At 45.8% G+C, this 19,944-nt stretch overlaps 1 protein-coding gene across 1 annotated transcript in view; it reads left to right on the forward strand.

Moving 5' to 3' along the window:
* Nucleotides 1–19,944, forward strand: part of ESPL1 (extra spindle pole bodies like 1, separase) — a 106,140-nt gene that overhangs the window by 55,445 nt on the left and 30,751 nt on the right. Inside the window, exons 20-23 of the mRNA XM_040425799.1 lie at nt 611–781; nt 948–1,161; nt 2,804–2,979; nt 3,053–3,180. Of these exons, the coding sequence (XP_040281733.1) occupies nt 611–781; nt 948–1,161; nt 2,804–2,979; nt 3,053–3,180 (689 nt within the window). The remainder of the gene's footprint in view (nt 1–610; nt 782–947; nt 1,162–2,803; nt 2,980–3,052; nt 3,181–19,944) is intronic.

Genomic DNA, 19,944 nt, shown 5'->3' on the forward strand with positions numbered 1-19,944 from the left:
CTGCTCTGGAACGTCCCATGGTTTCCTGTGTCCCCCAAGGAATATGGGCGAGAAAAGGAGACTTTTGTATTACTTACCAGTAAAGTCTCTTTCTCGCTCTTCCTTGGGGGACACAGCACCCGCCCTTCATTTGGGTTTACAGTTGTGGTTCCGGCTTGGTTGCCCCCGTTGGGGCTTGACAGTTCTTTTTCCGGTTGGTGGTTATCTTTCACTACTTGGACACGCAACTGACAGTCTCTTCTCCAGGCTGAGGGGTATAGCTGATGGAGGAGGGGCTTACAGCTTTCACTTAGTGTCACGCCTCCTAGGGAGCAGAGCTATACCCATGGTTTCCTGTGTCCCCCAAGGAAGAGCGAGAAAGAGACTTTACTGGTAAGTAATACAAAAGTCTCCTTTTTTAAAATAATGGGAGCCTGTTTGCAACGTATCTCACTGTGTGCCTATACAGTGGGGTACGACGCAGCCTTCTGCCAGAGGTATACACTGGAGATGCTCCCTTGTATACCTGGGACGTAGGCTCGGAACGTGATGTGAGCAGAACATGATCTGATTGTATAGTGTATAATCTGATATTTTCAATATGTTTAAATATACCACAAACCCTCTCTAGGTTACAAGGGACAAAAATACTCCAAAAAGGAGAAGGTAGCAGAGTGTGAAATTCTTAGAAGAGATATTGGAGCTGATCGGCAGAGCTGGACTCCAGGAGCAAGACAACGGGAAACTGATACAAACATTTTCAGCTTTTCTGGACTTTCTTCTTCTCTACCAGATACATTCAGTAAGTAAAATTCAAATGAAATGGAAACTATTATAGATTTTGGCCTGACTCATGATTTATTATTACATTAGACAGTGGGAAACTGTATCCAAATGAAAATGTTCTTTTATAATTGCTTGTTACATTTTATTTGTGAATTGCTTGATTGTCTTCTTGCTTTCACCAGGTACCTCTGATCTGGAGTCAGTATCTTCTCTTCTCCAGGAAGCTTTGGAGTCTGTAGCCCACTTTCCTCCCTGTGACTTATATTCTAGGATATGCCGACTTCTTGCTCTTTGCTCCGGAGGACAAGACCCCTATATGACTGCACTTCTAGTTGGGGAATCTGTTGCTATCACTTTAAGACATCAGTTACTCAGTGACATTCATCGGAAGCTAAGGTAACGTGTTCATAAATTGATTGTGATCATAAGGATAGCTTCTAAGAAGATTTGTTAAATTCTTTCCATAGGGCAGAACTAAATTTTAGTACAAAAAGCCTAACACGCGTCACTAATATGTGCCCATATTTAGTGAGGATCAGACTGCCAGCCCTTAATCAAACGCAGTTTTTCCCTGCACAGTAGTACAAACATACCTCTTAGATGAGATTTTTTCATCAGGAGTAGTGTGGACGTGAAGTTTTATTCTGCCAGATTCTGCTCTTGCAAGTGTCCAGGAGGTGCTCTCTGCATTGAGCTGCTTTACAGTAACTCCCCTCTGTGCTGAGTGGTGACTGTAGTGATCGCCTGCTTGGATGCTACAGATGTCACCCAGAACAGAAGGCAAAGGCTGTAAAGCACCTTACTACTCCACAGTGAAGCTCTGCCTCATGGGCACTTGCAAGAGCAGAATTTGGCAGCATAAAAATTTATATTCCTATTGCTTCTAATAATAAAGGCTCCAAAAAAGGTATGTTTGTCCTGCTCTCCCCAGCCCTTACCTAGTGCTGTCAGCACTTTAGCATGGTCAAAACTGTTGACAGATTCCATTTAATACATGTATTGGTCACAGTAAATACAGTAAAAAAAAGTACAGAATTGGTGATGCTACTCATCTCCTACTAAAAACAGAATAAAAAGCCCCAAGAAAATTACAAGTCTCACACAAAAGTACTGTAAATGTTAATGATTTCTGAAATGTGGCAACCCTTATTTTGTAAGGAAAAAAAATGTGTTTTTATTGTTCATGTAGAATATATTCAAAACGATTAATTTGGTGTCACTATAATTATACTAACCCAAAGAATAGTCATCTTATGTATACCACATGGTGGAAAAAAAAAGCCAAAAAACAATGTTTAAATTGTTTTTTAACCCCCACCCTAAAACTTCCCACAAAATTCAAGGTCAAAAGGCAAAGAGCACTTTCACATCAGCACTATTTATTTCCATTTTTCTGCTCCGTTATAGGAGCAGAAGAAGGAAAATAACAGAAGTGCCGAATTCGACAAAACACTAACCGGAATGGAGCCTAGCAGATCCCATTGACTATAATTGGGTCCATTCGAATTCCGTTCAGGAGAACACTTTATTTTTTGTAGTGGAGAAAGAAAATGCAGGACGAAACTCCACTATATTTGACAGTCTGACGAAGGCCCCATACTTGGCATCTGTTGCAGATATGAACGTGCCCTTAATTGGAAAAAAAAAAGAAAGTTATGACTGCCGGAACATGGGGAGATGTTACTGTTTCTTAAGGCTAAATTATTTAGGTGACTTAAGTGCATTTTAGCTACTTAGTTGCCGCATAACTCGTGTCACTATTCGAAACATAAATTTAAAAATCTACAATTAAAAATGAAATTTTTGGGAGGGTTTATGCATTGTTACTGTCCCAGAAACAGCGCCATTCTTATCCTTAGGGTTTTGTGTGTGGTGGAACTAAGCTGCAGCACCATTCGCCACCCTTGAACAAGTGTCAATGTTCACGAAAAAAGCTGCAATGTTCTAATTTCATACAACATTTTAACGTTTGTTTGTTTTTTAAATGTAAATGTGTCTTGGGCATTTATCCATAAATGATGCTTTCTTAATCCCTTAGGAAACTAAAGAAAGAGGGCTTAGATGATCTGACTGACAAGTTACAGTGCATGTCTCTCGATGATCACAAAGACCCCAGGGTTCAGTATCTCTTACAGCTTGAGACCCTTTTCCAGTTCCCAAAACAGTCCCTACAAGCAGATGCGTTCAAGGAGCAGATCCAACAGATCCCAGCAAGTATGTTTCTTACAGACCTGGATTTGTGTTCTGACAGTTGTGAGATCACTGACAAAGCTCTGGTATTTTCCAGACACGGCGGTGTGCATCCTGACTCTAGCGGACTCCCAGACCAGGAATCCTGGAGATACGTTGCTACTTTGTAGGGTTGAACGGGGAAATACTCCGGTTACTGTACAAATACCTACAGCACATCTGAAGGTAATTCTTGAATCTAGGAATTGAAATGACAACGCTGTCTAATATAATTGTCAGATTCTGCAAAGGCCTAATACCAGTGCATCCAACAGGCCTTGAAAGCAAGTGTTAGGGTACTTTTACACTTGCGGCATAGGATTTCGGCAGGCAGTTCCGTCGCGGCAATCCAGACGCAAACTGACGGCATTTGTCCGACTGATCCGTATACGGTATAATTATTATTTTTTTGCATTTTAGAGGTCTGCGCATGCGCAGACCGAAAAGCCGGATCCGTTTTGCCGAAACACTTAATACCGGATCCGGCACTAATAGACTTCAATGTAAATGAATGCTGGCAAGTGTTAAGGATTTTTGGCCGGAGATAAAACTGCAGCATGCTGCGGTACTTTCTCCGTCCAAAAACCGTAAAAGGGACTGAACTGATGCATCCGGAACAGAGTGCTCTCCATTTAGAATGCATTATGATAACTGATCAGTTTTTTCTGGTATTGAGCTCCTGTGACTGCACTCAATACCGTAAAACGAAAACGCTATTGTTAATGTACCCTTAAAGTTTTTTTGTTTTTTTTAAACTGATGCGGTGGTGGGTCTGACACCATGGACCCCCACTGCTCAGCTGTTTAAGAAGGCATTGGCGCTCGTAGTAGCGCAGCGGCCTTCTCTCATCTTTGCCTAGGTCATGTGACATCAGATTTATTGGTCACTTGGCCTAGGCGCAGCTCAGTTTTGGTGAAATGAATGGGGCTTAGCTGTTATACCACGCACATCCACTATACTATGTACAGCGCTGTGCTTGGTGAGTAGAGAGAAGGTTGCGGTGCTACTAAGAGTGCCAGTGCCTTATCAAACAGCTGATAGATCATCAGGAGTCCTGGGTGTCGGACCCCCACCACTGATCAGATACTGATGACCTATCCAGAGGATAGGAAAACCCCTTTAAGTTGTCTGCGATCAGTTAGGGGATAACTTTAATGCTTGGCACCACCTGCCAAATATTTGTTATCCCCTAACTGATCACATGAGTTCTGACCGCTTAGACCGCCACTGATCCTGAGAACAGAGGTCACATGTCCCCATCCTAATGGAACTACAGTCCTTGTATGCCCACTGCTGTTTCATTCATACTCTGGGCTACCAGAGATGACCAAGTGCTGTAGGGCAGTGTTCTTCAACTCCAGTCCTCAGGGCCCACCTGCCAGTCATGGTTTCAGGATTTCCTTAGTATTGAGCAGGTGATATACTGGTAATTAGTGTCAATGCATCTGGACTTATCACAGGTATGCATTCTATGGGATATTCTCAAATCATGACCGACAGGTGAGTCCTGAGGACTGGAGTTGAGGAACACTGCTGTAGGGGATAACACTAGGTAGAACCCCTTTAATTGTGTGCAATGTACAAAAGTTCAAGGCACACTCCTTTTGCATTTCATAAAAAAGACAGCACAAATCATAAACCACCACTGCAAATGCCAGTATTCAAAGGCATACAGAAAGTGTCTTTTCGATGCGATCGGTCACTGGGTTTGAAATCTGGGCGTAACTGTCATTCATTTTTATTTATTTTTTGTAATGTGTAGGGCCAGTCATACTGACCATTTTTGTAATATACTTTCATTACTGAAATCATACATTTCTATTAGAAAATAGCTCTAATGTGGCCCATTTTGAGCAAGTCTCCACTGTTATGTAAACAGAAGACAGAGGAGCGCTGCTAACGCTCAAAATGGGCCACATTAGAGCTATTTTCTAATAGAAATGTATGATTTCAGTAATGAAAGTATATTACAAAAATGGTCGGCATCACTGGCCCAACACATTACAAAAAAAAAATTAGTTACACTTTAACTCCTTAACCCCTTAAGGACACAGGGCGTATTGTGTATTTCCGATCACCGCCGCGCGGCGGGCGTTGATCGGAACAGAGTGCCTGCTGAAATCATTCAGCAGGCGCTCTGTGACAATTCCGAGGGGGGTCCTGTGACCAGCACCCCCATGTGAGCCACCTTAGTGCCATCTGGCACTTAAAAGTTCGCAGGGACAGGTTTAGGGAAAAGTTAGATTAGGCCAGGAAACTGAGGGACATTTTTTTTTTTAGGGCTTCACCCTGATCGGGTGTCTGGGGTCCACAGCACACTCAGCTGTGCGACACTAGACACCCCCCCCCCCCCCCCCCCCCCCAAAAGCAAGGTTCTTAGCTTCCGGCCACTGTTAGCGCATCGCCCACCCCACCGCTGATCAGAGAGTCTGAATCTTTTTTTTTAGGGGGGGGGGGGGGCTTTTAATTGGGGGCCGCCAGACGTTCTCGGCCGAGGAGGCATACGCCCTGCTTGTCTCCGACTCAGAGAGCCCCAGTGAGGTCGAGGATGACCCCACTTTCTTCTTGTCATCCGTCCTCCTCATCATCTAGTGGTGATGAGCCCCCAAGGCGGCGGAGCCAGGGGACCCCCATGCCAGGGACCCTGTGGCCCACACTAGTATGAGCAGCCCTGGGGCTCGTACTAGTTTTCCGGACCACCAGAAAAGTCCACCTGACCCCCCTACCGGTGAACTTGTCCGGTGTACCCCAAAGGATTTTGAGCCCGTGATTCCTGACTTTGTTGGCCAACCAGGAATCCAGATTCGTCCAATGGGCTTCACTGAATATTACTTTTTTTTTTTTTCAGTGACCACTTTGTGAATCTGATGGTGGAGCAAACGAACTTGTTCGCCCAACAGTTAATTGCTCAACACCCGGGCTCCTTTTTGGCTAGGTCCGGTGGCTGCACTTCGGTCAGTGCAGCTGAGATGAGGACGTTTTGGGCCCTCGTACTGCACATGGGCCTAGTCAAAAAACCCAGTATCGGGCAGTACTGGAGTGGGGACGTCCTCTACCAGACCCCACTCTACTATGTGGCCATGACACGTTCCAGTTTTGAGGCCATTCGAAAATGAACTGTCCCAGAGTGCTGGCAACACAGGGAAATTCCTGCAGTTCTATGAGGCAGTCCTCAAGGCCCTGATCTTTTCTGACCGGGAAAGAGCAGGCCGAAGTACCTCGGGAACTGGAGGCGCCCGGATCGTCCCTGGCCAACACTTTCCAGGTGTGGTCCCCCATACTGGAAAGAAGGGACGGTCCCAAAAAAAAGTGCAGTGTGTGTCACAGGAGGGGGATACGGAAGGACACCACCACTCAGTGTGACACGTGCTCCAATCATCTGGGCCTCTGCATTGACGGTTGCTTCAGGGAGTACTACACTTCCATGGAGTACTACATTTATAATCTCCTTCCCCAATTTTAATTCTTTTGGGCCACAGACAATCGCCCAGAAAAAAAATAAAAAATATGGCTCTCGGACTAAAACAAATTTTCAAAAATATTACTTTGTAAAACTAAAATAAATAATAAGTATACATATTGGGTATCGCCATGTCCTTAAGAACCTTAACTATGAAAATACCACATGACCGAACCCCTCAGATGAACGCAGTAAAAAAAAAAAAAAAAAAAAAACGGTGTAAAAAAAGCTATTATTTTTTTTTTTTGTCACCTTACATCACAATGTCTGATAGCAAGCGATCAACAAGTCATATGCATCCCAAAATAGTGCCAATAAAGCCGTCCTCTCATCCCATAAAAAATGAGCCCCTACCTAAGACAATCTGCTAAAAACAAAAAAAAAAACTGACTCTCAGACTAAGGCTTATTGCACACGACAGTATATTTTCACGGTCCGCAAAACGGGGTCCCGTTTTTCCGTGATCCGTGACCGTTTTTTCGTCCGTGGGTCTTCCTTGATTTTTGGAGGATCCTCGGACATGAAAAAAAAGTCGTTTTGGTGTCCGCCTGGCCGTGCGGAGCCAAACGGATCCGTCCTGAATTACAATGCAAGTCAATGGGGACGGATCCGTTTGACGTTGACACAATATGGTGCCATTTCAAACGTATCCGTCCCCCATTGACTTTCAATGTAAAGTCTGGAGTCCCTTTTATACCATCGGATCGGAGTTTTCTCCAATCCGATGGTATATTTTAACTTGAAGCGTCCCCATCACCATGGGAACGCCTCTATGTTAGAATATACTGTCGGATATGAGTTAGATCGTGAAACCTCATTTCCGACAGTATATTCTAACACAGAGGCGTTCCCATGGTGATGGGGACGCTTCTAGTTAGAATATACTACAAACTGTGTACATGTCTGCCCCCTGCTGCCTAGCAGTATCCGATCTCTTACAGGGGGCCGTGATCAGCACAATTAACCCCTCAGGTGCCGCACCTGAAGGGGTTAATTGTACTATCATATCCCCCTGTAAGAGATCAGGGCTGCCAGGCAGCAGGGGGCAGACCCCACCCCCTCCCCAGTTTGAATATCATTGGTGGCCAGTGCGGCCCCCCCCTTCCTCCCTCTATTGTAATAATTCGTTGGTGGCACAGTGTGCGCCCCCCCCCTTCCTCCCTCTATTGTAATAAATCGTTGGTGGCACAGTGTGCGCCCCCCCCCCTTCCTCCCTCTATTGTAATAAATCGTTGGTGGCACAGTGTGCGCCCCCCCTCCCCCTTCCTCCCTCTATTGTAATAAATCGTTGGTGGCACAGTGTGCGCCCCCCATCGGCCCCCCCTCCCTCTATAGCATTAACAACATTGGTGGCCAGTGTGCAGCCTCCCATCTCCCCCCCCCCCCCCCCCCCCCCGATCATTGGTGGCAGCGGGTTACTAGCAATAGTACAATAGTAAAAGATTCATACTTACCTGGGAGCTGCGATTTTCGTGTCCGGCCGGGAGCTCCTCCTACTGGTAAGTGACAGTTCATTTAGCAATGCGCCGCACAGACCCTGTCACTTACCAGTAGGTGGAGCTCCCGGCCGGACACGAACATCGCAGCAGCAGCCAGCAGCAGGTAAGTATGAATCTTCTACTATTGTACTATTGCTAAGTAACCATGGCAACCAGGACTGTAGTAGCGTCCTGGTTGCCATGGTTACCGATCGGAGCCCCAGCGATTAAACTGGGACTCCGATCGGAACTCCGCTGCCACCAATGATGGGGGGGGAGATGGGAGGCCGCACACTGGCTAACAATGTTGTTAATGCTATAGAGGGAGGGGGGGCCGATGGAGGGCGCACACTGTGCCACCAACGAATTATTACAATAGAGGGAGGGGGGGGGGGCCGCACTGGCCACCAACCTATTATTACAATAGAGGGGGGGGGGTCGCACTGGCCACCAATGATATTCAAACTGGGGAGGGGGGGAGGGTCTGCCCCCTGCTGCCTGGCAGCCCTGATCTCTTACAGGGGGATATGATAGTACAATTAACCCATTCAGGTGCCGCACCTGAAGGGGTTAATTGTGCTGATCACGGCCCCCTGTAAGAGATCGGGTGCTGCCAGGCAGCAGGGGGCAGTCTTGTACACAGTTTGTAGTGTATTCTAACTAGAAGCGTCCCCATCACCATGGGAACGCTTCTGTGTTAGAATATACTGTCGGTTCTGAGTTTTCACGAAGTGAAAACTCAGCTATGAAAAAGCTTTTATGCAGACGGATCTTCGGATCCGTCTGTATAAAAAGTAACCTACGGCCACGGATCACGGACACGGATGCCAATCTTGTGTGCATCCGTGTTCTTTCACGGACCCATTGACTTGAATGGGTCCGTGAACCGTTGGCCGTGAAAAAAATAGGACAGGTCATATTTTTTTCACGGCCACGAAACACGGATCTCGGATGCGGCTGCAAAACGGTGCATTTTCCGTTTTTTCCACGGACCCATTGAAAGTCATGGGGTCCGCGAAAAAAAAAGGAAAACGGCACAACGGCCACGGGTGCACACAACGGTCGTGTGAAAGAGGCCTAAGGTATGCGCTGAGGGGCATATTGAGTCCATTAAAGATTGAACTTTTTGTCACAAGTTAGCGGAAAGGGAGACTTTGTGAGAAAAAAAAAAAAAATCTATTTCCGCTAACTTGTTTCGATGAACTCTCCATGCCCCTCACGGAATACCTTGGGGTGTCTTCTTTCCAAAATGGGGTCACTTGTGGGGTATTTATACTGCCCTGGCATTTTAGGGGCCCTAAAGCGTGAGAAGAAGTTTGGAATCCAAATGTCTAAAAATGCCCTCCCTAAAGGAATTTGGGCCCCTTTGCGCACCTAGGCTGCAAAAAAGTGTCACACATGTGGTATCGCCATACTCAGGAGAAGTTGGGCAATGTGTTTTGGGGTATCATTTTACATATACCCATGCTGGGTGAGATAAATATATCGGTCAAATGCCAACTTTGTATAAAAAAATGGGAAAAGTTGTCTTTTAGAGAGATATTTCTCTCACCCAGCATGGGTATATGTAGAAAGACACCCCAAAACACATTGCCCAACTTCTTCTGAGTACGGCGATACCACATGTGTGACACTTTTTTGCAGCCTAGGTGGGCAAAGGGGCCCATATTCCAAAGAGCACCTTTAGGATTTCACAGGGCATTTTTTACACATTTTGATTTCAAACTACTTCTCACTCATTAGGGCCCCTAAAATGCCAGGGCAGTATAACTACCCCACAAGTGACCCCATTTTGCAAAGACACCCCAAGGTATTTCGTGATGGGCATAGTGAGTTCATGGAAGTTTTTTAAGTCAGAGCTGCTTCAAAAAGCGGAAATTCACATTTTTGTACCATAGTTTGTAAACGCTATAGCTTTTACCCAAACCATTTTTTTTTTTTTTACCCAAACATTTTTTTTTATCAAAGACATGTAGAACAATAAATTTTGAGAAAAATTTATATAGAAATGTATTTTTATTTTTTTTTTAAATTACAACTGAAAGAGAAAAATGTCATTTCTTTGCAAAAATTTCGGTAAATTTCGATTAATAACAAAAAAGTAAATTGTCAGCAGCAATGAAATACCACCAAATGAAAGCTCTATTAGTGAGAAGAAAAGGAGGTAAAATTCATTTGGGTGGTAAGTTGCATGACCGAGCAATAAACGGTGAAAGTAGTGTAGGTCAGAAGTGTAAAAAGTGGTCTGGTCATTAAGGGTGTTTAAGCTAGGGGAGCTGAGGTTGTTTAAAAAAGTAGACATATTAGGTATTGCCGCGTCCGTAAGAATCTGCTCTATAAAAATAACACATGACCTTACCCCTCAAATGAACAGTCAAAAAATAAAAACTGCGAAAACAGCTATTTTTTGCCAAATTTTCATTTTTAATCCATTTTTTCCATTAACAAAGTAAGGATTAACAGTCAAACAAAACTCTATATTTATTGCCCTGATTCTTTAGTTTACAGAAACACCCCATATGTGGTCGTGCACTACTGTACGGACAAACGGCAGGGCGCACAAGGAAAACGCCATACGGTTTTTGTAAGGCAGATTTTGCTGGACTGGTTTTTTGAAACCATGTCCTATTTGAAGCCCCGCTGATGCACCCCTAGAGTAGAAACTCCATAAAAGTGACCCCATCTAAAAAAAACTACACCCCTCAAGGTATTAAAAACTGATTTTGCAAACGTTGTTAACCCTTTAGGTGTTCCACAAGAGTTTTTGGCAAATGGAGATGAAATTTCAGAATTAAAATTTTTTGTAACCTTGCCTTACAAAAATGTAATAGAGCAACCAAAAATCATATGTACCTTAAAAATAGTCCCAACAAAACTGCCACCTTATCACGTAGTTTCCAAAATGGGGTCACTTTTATGGAGTTTCTACTCCAAGGGTGCATCGGGGGGGGCTTCAAATGGGACATGGTGTAAATAAACCAGTCCAGCAAAATCTGCCTTCCAGAAACCATATGGTGTTCCTTTCGTTCTGCGCCCTGCCGTGTGCCCGTACAGTAGTTTACGACCACATATGGGGTGTTTCTATAAACTACAGAATCAGGGCAATAAATATTGAGTTTTGTTTAGCTGTTAACCCTTGCTTTGTTACTGGAAAAAATTGATTACAATGGAAAATTTGCCCAAAAATTAAAATTCTGAAATTTCATCTCCATTTGCTTGCAAAAATCAGTTTTGAATACCTTGAGGGGTGTAGTTTGTAAAATGGGGTCATTTTTGGGTGGTTTCTATTATGTAAGCCTCACAAAGTTACTTCAGACCTGAACTGGTCCTTAAAAAGTGGGATTTGGAAAATTTCTGAAAACTTTTAAGATTTGCTTCTGAACTTCTAAGCCTTGTAACATCCCCACAAAAATAAAATGGCATTCCCAAAATGATCCAAACAGAAGTAGACATATGGGGAATGTAAATGAATGACTATTTTTGGAGGTATTACTGTATATAAGTAGAGAAATTGAAACTTGGAAATTTGCAACTTTTTCAAAATTGTTGGTATTTTTTTTATAAATAAAAATGATTATTATTTTTTTTTTACTTTTTTTTACTCCATTCTACCAGTGTCATGAAGTAAAATATGTGACGAAAAAATCTCAGAATGGCCTGGATAAGTAAAAGCATTTTAAAGTTATTCACATACAAAGTGACACTGGTCAGATTTGCAAAAAATGGCCTGTTCCTTTAAGGTGAAAATGAGCCTGGTCCTTGAAGGGAGCCGGTCACTGGTATTTTGTGTATAGTGCTGAGGACATGGGTTGCTAGATGGCCGCTAGCACATCCGCAATACCCAGTCGCCATAGCTCTGTGTGCTTTTATTGTGTAAAAAAAAACTATTTGATACATATGCAAATTAACCTGAGATGAGTCCTGTTCCTGAGATGAGTCAGGGACAGACTGGACTCATCTCAGGTTAATTTGCATATGTATCAATTTTTTTTTTTTTTACACAATAAAAGCACACAGAGCTATGGGGACTGGGTATTGCGGATGTGCTAGCGGCCATCTAGCAACCCATGTCTTCAGCTCTAAACACAAAATCCCGGTGACCGGTTCCCTTTAAGGGGTTAAAGGGATTATCCCATCTTAGACAATGGGGGTATATTGCCAGGATATGCCCCCATTTCTAATGGCTGCGGGTCCCTCCGCTGGGACCTGCACCTACAAGGAGAACGGAGCGGACAAAGTGGAGGAGGGCACACTGCGCATGCGCAGCCGCCCTCCATTCATTTCTAAGGAGCCGCCGAAAATAGCCGAGCGCTGGCTCGGCTATTTCCGTCGCCCACATAGAAATTAATGGGAGCAGTAGCCGCGCATGAGCGGTGCGCTCCCATTCACTTCAATGGGAGAGGTGGGGAGCTGCGCCTGGTTGTGGATGGACCCTGGGAAACCCGGGGTCCTCCAGCCACAACTCTCCCCGACTCCGTTCTCCTTGTAGGTGCAGGTCCCAGAGGTGGGACCCGCACCTATAAGACAGTGGGGGCATATCTAAGCGATATGCCCCCATTGTCTAAGATGGGATAACCCCTTTAAGGACCCTGAGATTTTCCATTTGTGCGTTTTTTGTTTTTCACTCCCCGCCTTCCCATAGTCCTGACTTTTTTTTATTTTTCCATTCACATAGCCTTTGAGGGCTTATTTTTTGCGGGACAAATTGTACTTTCTAATAGCACTATTTATGGTTGCATACCATGTAGTAGGAAGCGGGGAAAAAATTCTAAATTGGGTAGAATTGGGGAAAAAACGCAATTCTGATAGAGGTTTGTTTTTTACACTGTACACTATGCGGTAAAATTGATTATTGTTATCTTCATTCTCCAGGTCAGTACGGTTACGATACCACACTTGTATAAAAAAAATTTAATTTTTTTTTTAATAAACCATTTTCTGAACCCTATAACTTTTTTGTAGTTGTGTACGGGGCTGTGAGGGCTAATTGTTTGCAGGATGATGGGTTCTTTTCAGTGATACCAATTTGAAGAGTGTGCGACTTTTCTCGCTCATATCATTGGGGGACACATGACCGTGGGTATAGCTTGCTGCTGCCACTAGGAGGCGACACTAGGCTGAAAACTGTTAGCTCCTCCCCTGCAGGCTATACCCCCTACAGCCTGGAGAGAGCATCTCAGTTTTTAGCTTAGTGTCGTAGGAGGCGGGGCACAGATTCGCATGAGTCTGTCTCCCTGGGAGGCTAGCAGATGTCGGTTGTCCCACCGCCTTGCCCCCCCCCCCCATCCCCCCAAGTGGACCAGGGCAGCCTCGCTCCCCTGCTTCCCACCAGCAATAGGGCCACCTTCTCACCAGCCCTATCCTGCCCGGACCCCTGATGACTAGGAGATCGCTACCCCCTCCAGCATAAAGAGGCCACACAATGTCTGACCCGGCCAAAACACCTCCCCAGGCACCCTGCAGGACCACCTATTATGCCTGCACTTCATGTTCTGTAAAATTCCCTCGTGGCCAGTCACTCTCACTATGCTCTGCATGTCATGCGGCCCCACAAAGCCATCCATCCATATTGCCACAACCCACAGGAGTGCAAGACCCCTCTGGCTGTGGAGAACCTTACTGGGCAAGGTCCCTGTCCCAGGCAGTAGAAGACCTCTCCAAAGTCTCCCATTCCACCCTTGCGTTGCTGGGTCGTTTGGTAGAGAAATCACCGGAGTGGGAGTGGGCCCTCCGTTTGGTCACAAGGTCTTGGTTCCATCTTCCTCCGGCGGAACTCCAGTCCTTGGCGGTACAAATTTCCCAGGCAGGAAAGTTCCTCTGCGAAGCGGCTTTGGACGCGGGGACAATGGTTGCCCGCTCCTTGGCTCTCGCGGTATCTATCAGCCGAGAGCTATGGCTTAGTCTGGTTGGCGGATTCATCCTCCAAACGTTCTCTTTCAAGACTTCCCTTTGCCGGGTCTCGACTCTTTGGTACCCGACTAGATGACATTATTTCGGAAGCAACAGGGGGAAAAAGCACCCATTTACCGCAATCCAAGGCGAAACGTTCCTTTCGTCCTAGGGTCACATCTTCCCGTTACCAGTTCTTTTGTAGGTTTGCGGGCACTCGTCCGGCGGCCCCACCTGCAGCCAGACCACCCAATCAGGACTAACTAAAGGGCCCATCCTTCAAACCACAGCCAGCAGCCTCGTTCCGCTTCCGGGAAACAGCCCTCAGCATAAAGGTGCAGCCCCTTTTTCAGGAAATGTAGCGAACTCATATTTCGGACGCTTGGGCACGAGAGGTAGTGACATCAGGATACAAGATAGAATTCAAATCTATCCCACCCAACCGTTTTTTCCTCTCCCAGCCGCCCAAGGATCCAGTTCGGGCGGCTGCTTTCTTCCAAGCAGTTCAGTCCCTCCTCATACGGGGGGTGATAATTCCGGTCCCCTTACAAAAGAGATTTACGGGTTTCTATTCAAACCTTTATGTAGTACCCAAAAAGGAAGGCGATGTCCGCCCTGTGCTGGACCTCAAGATGGTGATACGCTTCCTCCGCATTCAACGATTCAGGATGGAGTCACTCCGCTCTGTGATTGCCTCATTGTGCAGAGGGAGCTCATGGCGTCGATGGATATCCAAGACGCTTACTTACACGTTCCCATCGCATTCGCTCATCAATGTTTTCTCCGTTTTGCCATTCATTCATGTCCCTACCAGTTCGTCGCCCTGCCATTCGGCCTAGCGACAGCTCCGAGAGTGTTCACAAAGGTACTTGCCCCCCCTCCTGGGTCTCCTGCGCTCCAGGGGCATTACTCTCCTCCCATATCTAGACGACATCTTGATCAAAGCGTCTACGGTCTCCCAATGCGAGGAGTCTTCAGATCACTTTGAGCACTCTGTCCCGCTTCGGTTGGATAGTCAATCGACGGAAATCCTGCTGGTCTCCCACCACACAAATCAGGTTTCTGGGCATGATACTAGACTCAGGTGCAGCCGTAGTACGCCTGCCACCGGACAAGAGCGTGGACATTCAGAGATCTATACGCATATTACTCCAACGCCGTGATTGCATGCGGGTGCTGGGCATGATGGTGGCCTCATTTGAAGCCATTCCCTTTGCTCAATTTCACACGAGTTATTTTCAACAAGCCATTTTGTCATCTTGGGACAAATCCCTGGATTCTCTGGATCGCCGGCTCAGGCTGTCCCTCCAAACGCGTACAGCCCTCAGTTGGTGGGCAGAGTCTGCGCATCTGTTGGCGGGGAAATCCTTCCTTCCAGTGATATGGACTATCATTACAACAGACGCCAGCCTTCGCGGTTGGGGCAAAGTTCTCGCCACACGGACGTTCAGGGCGTTTGGTCTCCATCGGAGTCCAAACTTCCCATTAACATATTGGAACTCCGGGCCATTTATCTCTCCATCAACCACCAAGGAGGGACTCTGTCTCGCAGTGATGCAGGAGTCCGCAAACATTTTACAGTGGGCAGAGTCCCATGTTCCGATGATTTCGGCAGTCTTCATCCCGGGAGTGGACAACTGGACGGCAGACTTTCTCAGCCGGACAACAGTGGACCCGGGGGAGTGGTCCCTCCATCCGGAGGTGTTCGAGGCCATCTGCCTCAGATGGGGACGTCCGGAAGTGGACCTGATGGCGTCCAGGTTCAATCACAAGCTTCCGTGCTTCCTCTCTCGCGCAAGGGATCCAACAGCACACAATTTGGACGCTCTCGTGGCACCTTGGGACAGCTTTGCGTTCCTTTACATGTTCCCACCGTTACCAATTCTACCTCGGATCCTACGCAGAATCAGGAAGGAAGGCATCAAGACAATCCTGATCGCCCCAGACTGGCCTCGACTATCTTTGTACTCAGAACTCATTCTTCTGCTAGGAGATGCTCTGTGGCCTTTGCCACTCAGAACCGATCTGCTCTCCCAGGGCCCAGTCTTCCATCAGAATTTAGATACGCTACGTTTAACGGCGTGGCTGTTGAAACCTTTCTGCTGAAACATAGAGGTTTTTCTGATGCGGTCATTCGAACCATGATTAGGGCCAGGAAACCTTCCTCTTCTAGGATTTACTACCGGACCTGGAAATCCTTCTTGCGATTCTGCGAGGAACGGGCTCTTCCTCCCAGGCGTTTTTCCCTTCCTACAGTTCTAGCGTTCCTTCAGTCAGGATTGGACCTGGGCATGGCTCTCAGTTCACTCAAAGGGCAGGTCTCTGCCCTGTCCATTTTTTTCCAACGTACTCTAGCCGTCCTAGGTCCGGTCAAGACTTTCTTGCAAGGAGTAGCTCACACCGTACCCCCATATCGGCCTCCGTTGCACTCTTGGGACCTAAACCTGGTTCTCGGTTCACTCCAGGCAGCGCCGTTCGAACCTCTGAAGTTTCCGTCCGTCTACTTTCCTGGAAAGTGGCCTTTTTAGTGGCCATTACTTCTATTTGACGGGTTTCGGAGCTGGCAGCTCTCTCCTACAAGGAATTATTTTTGTTATTTTTGGTGTTTCACCAAGACGAGGTGGTTTTTCATCCAGTGCCATCTTTCTTACCAAAGGTTGTTTCTGCCTTTCATGTGAACGAGGACATTGTTTTGCCCTCTGCCTTCACATCCACTGGAGGACTCTCTCCATTGTCTGGACATAGTACGGGCCTTGAAGATCTGTCTGTGGTGGCTCCCTTCAGACGCACTGACACTCTGTTCGTTATCTCGGAAGGCCCTTGTAAAGGTTTGGCGGCTTCAAAGGTGACTATTGCTTGGTAGATTTGCTCGGCCATTGCCGAGGCTTATCGTTCCAGGGACAAGGTTCCTCTGCCCGGGATCACGGTTCATTCTACCAGAGCGGTCGGCGCTTCTTGGGCACAACTCCGCCACGCTTCGGCGTCTCAGTTGTGTAAAGCAACGACTTGGTCCTCTCTACACACCTTTACTAAATTTTACCGGGTGCATTCCTTGGCCTCGGCGGATGCTTCTCTCGGCCGCAGGGTTCTGCAGGCCGCAGTACAGTGACTTCCATAGAAAGTTGGTTTGGGAGTATTTGTTTCCCACTCCGGGGACTGCTTTAGGACGTCCCACGGTCCTGTTTCCCCCAATGATATGAGCGAGAAAACAAGATTTTTGTGAACTCACCTGTAAAATCTCTTTCTCGCTTGATTTATTGGGGGCACAGCACCCACCCACATATAGTTGTAAGGCACATGGGGTCTCTGTTTTGCCAGTTGGGACCTTGTGTTTGGTTCGGTCTCATGGCTGTGTTCAGTTTTCTGTTGATTTTCACTTTATTCTGGTCTCTCCTACTGCTGGAGCACAAACTGAGATGCTCTCTCCAGGCTGGAGGGGGTATAGCCTGCAGGGGAGGCGCTAACCGTTTTCAGCCTAGTGGCAGCAGCAAGCTATACCCACGGTCCCCCAATGAATCAAGTGATAAAGAGATTTTACAGGTGAGTTCACAAAAATCTTGTTTTTGATCACTTTTTTTTAATTAAAAAAATTATTTGGTAGTTGAAGTGACAAAAAATAGCAAATTGGCCACCCCCCTAATTATTTTTTTTTTGTTTTAAAAAAGCTGTTATTGTGTAAAACTTACATAAATAAAAAGTATACATATTGGGTATCGCAGCGTCCGTATCGACCGGCTTTATAAAAATATCACATGATCTAACCTGTCAGACGAATGTTGTAAATAACAAAAAATTTAAACTGTGCCAAAACATCTATTTCTTGTTACCTTGCCTCACAAAAAGTGTAATATAGAGCAACCAAAAATCATATGTACCCTAAACTAGTACTAACAATACTGCCACCCTATCCCGTAGTTTCTAAAATGGGGTCACTTTTATGGAGTTTCTACTCTAGGGGTGCATCAGGGGGGCTTCAAATGGTATATGGTGTAAAAAACAAACAGTCCAGCAAAACCTGCCTTCCAAAAACCGTATGGCATTCCTTTCCTTCTGCGCCCTGCCGTGTGCCCGTACAGCAGTTTACGACCACATATGGAGTGTTTCTGTAAACTACAGAATCAGGACCATAAATATTGAGTTTGGTTTGGCTGTTAACCCTTGCTTTGTAACTGGAAAAAAAATATTAAAATGGAAAATCTGCTAAAAAAGTGAAATTTTGAAATTGTATCTCTATTTTCCATTAATTCTTGTGGAACACCTAAAGGGTTAACGACGTTTGTAAAATCAGTTTTGAATACCTTGAGGGGTGTAGTTTATAGAATGGGGTCATTTTTGGGTGGTTTCTATTATGTAAGCCTCGCAAAGTGACTTCAGACCTGAACTGGTCCCTAAAAATTATCCAAACATGAAGTAGACATATGGGGAATGTAAAGTAATAACTATTTTTGGAGGTATTACTATGTATTATAGAAGTAGAGAAATTGAAACTTGTAAATTTGCAATTTTTTAAAATTTTTTGATAAATTTGGTATTTTTTTTATAAATAAAAAAAAAAAAAATTTTACTTCATTTTACCAGTGTCATGAAGTACAATATGTGACAAAAAAACAGTCTCAGAATGGCCTGGATAAGTCAAAGCGTTTTAAAGTTATCAGCACTTAGTGACACTGATCAGATTTGCAAAAAATGGCCAAGTCCTTAAAGGGACTCTGTCACCACTTTCTAACCCCCCCTTTTAAAAGTATTGTTCTCTCCATGGCGCCCTTGTGATTACAAAGGTGTTGTTATAACATAAATTCGCCGTCTCGTTTTGATAAAAATACCTTTTATCTAACCTGTCAATCTTGTGGATAAGGTGCCCAGGGCGTTTCTGAAGGTCTGAAGCTGCCGCCCGCCGCCGTTGGTGCCCAGCTCCTCCCCTGATCCTTTCAGCGCCGCCTGAATGTAAAGAAATCCGCCTCCGGCTCTCGCTCAGTGCCCCCTCCTCCTTTTCAAAGATCCTGCGCACAGGCCTGTGCCTGATGCGCCCGTGCGGACATTTAGAATCAGCCTCATTGAGCGAAGTGCGCATGCGCGCACTTCGCTCAACCTCCTCATAAGACGAGCACTGCAGCCAGCCACTCAGAGCCTGCGGCTCCATACAGCGCTTGGCAGGCTCTGGGTGGCTGGCTGCAGTGCTCGTCTTATGAGGAGGTTGAGCGAAGTGCGCGCATGCGCACTTCGCTCAATGAGGCTGATTCTAAATGTCCGCACGGGCGCATCAGGCACAGGCCTGTGCGCACGCGCGGGATCTTTGAAAAGGAGGAGGGGGCACTGAGCGAGAGCCGGAGGCGGATTTCTTTACATTCAGGCGGCACTGAAAGGATCAGGGGAGGAGCTGGGCACCAACGGCGGCGGGCGGCAGCTTCAGACCTTCAGAAACGCCCTGGGCACCTTATCCACAAGATTGACAGGTTAGATGAAAGGTATTTTTATCAAAACGAGACGGCGAATTTGTTATAACAACACCTTTGTAATCACAAGGGCGCCATGGAGAGAACAATACTTTTAAAAGGGGGGGTTAGAAAGTGGTGACAGAGTCCCTTTAAGGTGAAATAGGGCTGAGTCCTTAAGGGGTTAATACAAGCCACTTACTAATGTATTGTGATTATCCATATTGCTTCCTTTGCTAGTTGGATTAATTCTTCTATTACATTATACAATGCTTGTTTCCATGGTTACAACCACCCTGTAATCCATCAGCAGTGGCCATGCTTGCACATTATAGGACAAAGTGCCAGCCTCTCTGGTGGTTAGGACCGTGGGAGGTCACGTAGGCTGGTGCTTTTTTTCTATTGGTGTGCAAGCACGGCCACCACTGCTGGACAGCAGGGAGGTCGTAACCGTGGAAACTTTCTCTGCATAATAAATGCTATTTTCTGAAGTGGCAAAACCCCTTTTAAAGTGTTGTTCCTGAGCAGTGAATACTGAACTGAACAAAAATGAGTCACTATTGTTGCCTAAACTCTATCCCCCCCCCCCCCCCCCGAAAGAAAAAGTGCTTGTTATATGTACCCTAAAATGGTATTAATAAAGAAATTTTAGCATGCAGTGAACATCATAAAAAAAAAAAAAAATTCTGGG

This window comes from Bufo bufo, chromosome 3 (genome assembly GCF_905171765.1).
Source record: "Bufo bufo chromosome 3, aBufBuf1.1, whole genome shotgun sequence".
In the NCBI taxonomy this organism is placed as follows: Eukaryota; Metazoa; Chordata; class Amphibia; order Anura; family Bufonidae; genus Bufo; species Bufo bufo.